This window comes from Marmota marmota, unplaced genomic scaffold (genome assembly GCF_001458135.2).
Source record: "Marmota marmota marmota unplaced genomic scaffold, marMar, whole genome shotgun sequence".
Lineage (NCBI taxonomy): Eukaryota > Metazoa > Chordata > Mammalia > Rodentia > Sciuridae > Marmota > Marmota marmota.
Genome location: NW_026004946.1, coordinates 1 through 2,045, shown reverse-complemented (window position 1 = coordinate 2,045; position 2,045 = coordinate 1). Strand labels below are relative to the sequence as shown.

At 63.4% G+C, this 2,045-nt stretch overlaps 1 protein-coding gene across 1 annotated transcript; it reads right to left on the bottom strand.

Moving 5' to 3' along the window:
• Nucleotides 1–6: 6 nt before the first annotated feature.
• On the bottom strand, nucleotides 7–1,418 carry LOC107135280 (interferon-induced transmembrane protein 10). Its single transcript, XM_015477175.2, has one exon. The coding sequence runs from the start codon at nucleotides 1,401–1,403 to the stop codon at nucleotides 816–818; it is 588 nt and encodes a 195-aa protein (XP_015332661.1). The 5' UTR covers nucleotides 1,404–1,418; the 3' UTR covers nucleotides 7–815.
• Nucleotides 1,419–2,045: the final 627 nt, after the last annotated feature.

Below are 2,045 nucleotides of genomic sequence, written 5' to 3'. Positions count from 1 at the left end.
ACCCCACCTGGCTGGGCAGCTGTAATCAGTGGAATGCATCTGGCTATGGCCATTCAAGTCTGGGCTCGGGAAAGTGATGATCTGGCCCAATGTGAGCCAGGTCCTTCTTCCTGGAGTGGCAGGGTGTGGGGACGCCTGAGTCCCCATCTCCCTGCACAGCCCAGGGCTACTCAGTCCCTACAAGGGGTAGAGGGGTCACCCCACCCAAAGTGCACTGGTGACAGTCCCCTACAGGCGCAGTCCTTCCTCTCCCTCTGCCCTCGGGGGTGGGTCCCGTGGCCTGACAGTCTGCTCCCAACCAGTTCCTCTCAGAGCCGAGGGGCTCTGGAACTCATGCCCACTCTGGGCACAGGGTGATGGGGTCTATGGGACATGCTTTCCCGTTCTTTCCCTGAGCTGCCCTAGCCACCAGGCATTGACTTCCAACCAAGTACACAGTGGGGTGTGCACAGTGCCTGGCCTCAGGTTCCCTGATGACAGAAGGCATGCAAGGGTCCCTGAGGTCACCCCTCCTCTCTCAAAAGGTGCAGGGTTGCAAACCCTCTTCAGCTCCATCCCTTTTGACCTTGGGATGGCTGCTGGCCAGGGTGAATTCCCTGGGTCCCCACGCCCCATGGCTGGGCTCAGTTGGCTGTGCAGAGAAGGGTCCCGGGAATCCAAGTCCCTGTCGGAAGCTCTCTCAGCTCAGGAAAGGAAGGGATAGCCCCTTGCTGCCCAGGGATGCCTGGCCAAGGCCCCATCCCAGGACCCCAGGTCCCTCTGGGCCCCAGCTGCACCTGCTCGACCACAGCAGAGGGAGGGCCAGAGCAGTGCAGTCAGGTCCTGTCCAGCCAGCACCCACCCCTCCTTTCCGCCCTGCCACCACGGGGGCTCACTTTGAGGGAGTAGGCCAAGGCGATGAAGCCCAGGCAGCAGAAGTTGAGGTAGACGAAGTTGAAGATGGACCACAGGTAGTAGTCGTTCACCTCGGTGGTGTCCGGGTAGACCTCGATGACGGTCGTGGGGTTCGTCATGGTCTTCTTCTCGGCCAGGTGCTTGCAGGCCTGGGGGCCCCCAGCCACCCGCACACTGTCTGTCTTGCTGCTCTTGGACTCCATGGGGAACAGAGTGGGTGCCATGGGGGGTGAGGCTGAGGGCTCAGTGGCAGGGGCCGCTGGAGCCTGCAAGGCAGGGGGCTTGGACACACAGGCAAAGCAGCCCTTGGGCGAACCTACGGGGGGCCTCGGAATCCAGAAGGCCCCGTCCAGGGGGACTCGGGCTTCCTGGGTGCCGTCCGTGGTGCTGGCCGGGGCTCCCAGCAGGGCTGGGCACTGGCCGGGGCCCTGGGCCTGCAGGGAGGAAGAGGGTAGGAATGAGCTGGGCCCTGCTGGTGGAGCAGCACCCACCCTGGAGCCCTGCAACATCTCCCCTGCAGCCCCATAAACAGCCCCAGCGGAGATGGAAATCCCCACCCAGGCAGCCAGCTGCTAGCCTGCCACCTGCCTCCCCCGCCCGCCCGCCCGGCCACTGCTAATGCCAAAGCCCTTCGCAGCAGCCTTGGCAGGCACATCCGGCTTTCCATCCTTGCCATCTGCACACACACATTCACCCACCGGCACACACAGACCCCCAGTGCACACCCAACAACACTCTGACATGCTGTTGCAATACACAGAGCACCGGCTTGGCAGTGGACCTACAATGACACTGCCCTAGTCACTAACTGGAGAAATGAGCAGAGCCCGGGAAGCACCTGCCTACAGACCCAGGCAGATAGTCTGCCACAAACCCAGCACCACCGGCGGGGCTCTCCAGTCCGGCACCCTCCCGCTGAGACACAACCGGGTAAACAAGGGCCACAGTGACACGCACACACACCGCGACACAGGCCCCGGCAGTCGCCGGAGGATAAGCACAGGTGCGGGGCTCCAAACTCGCGCGCATCGCCCCCAGCCCCCAGCTCCAGCCGAAAGCGGTGCTGGGGAACCCAGCGCGCCACACACAAGCACAATGACACTCGACCAAATGAACACTTCAAAGAGGCACCCAGGCGCTGGCGCCGTGCC

What these genes read in the sequence shown, in the direction of transcription:
- LOC107135280 (XM_015477175.2), bottom strand. Translation starts at nt 1,403, where the DNA reads ATGTTGCAGGGCTCCAGGGTGGGTGCTGCTCCACCAGCAGGGCCCAGC.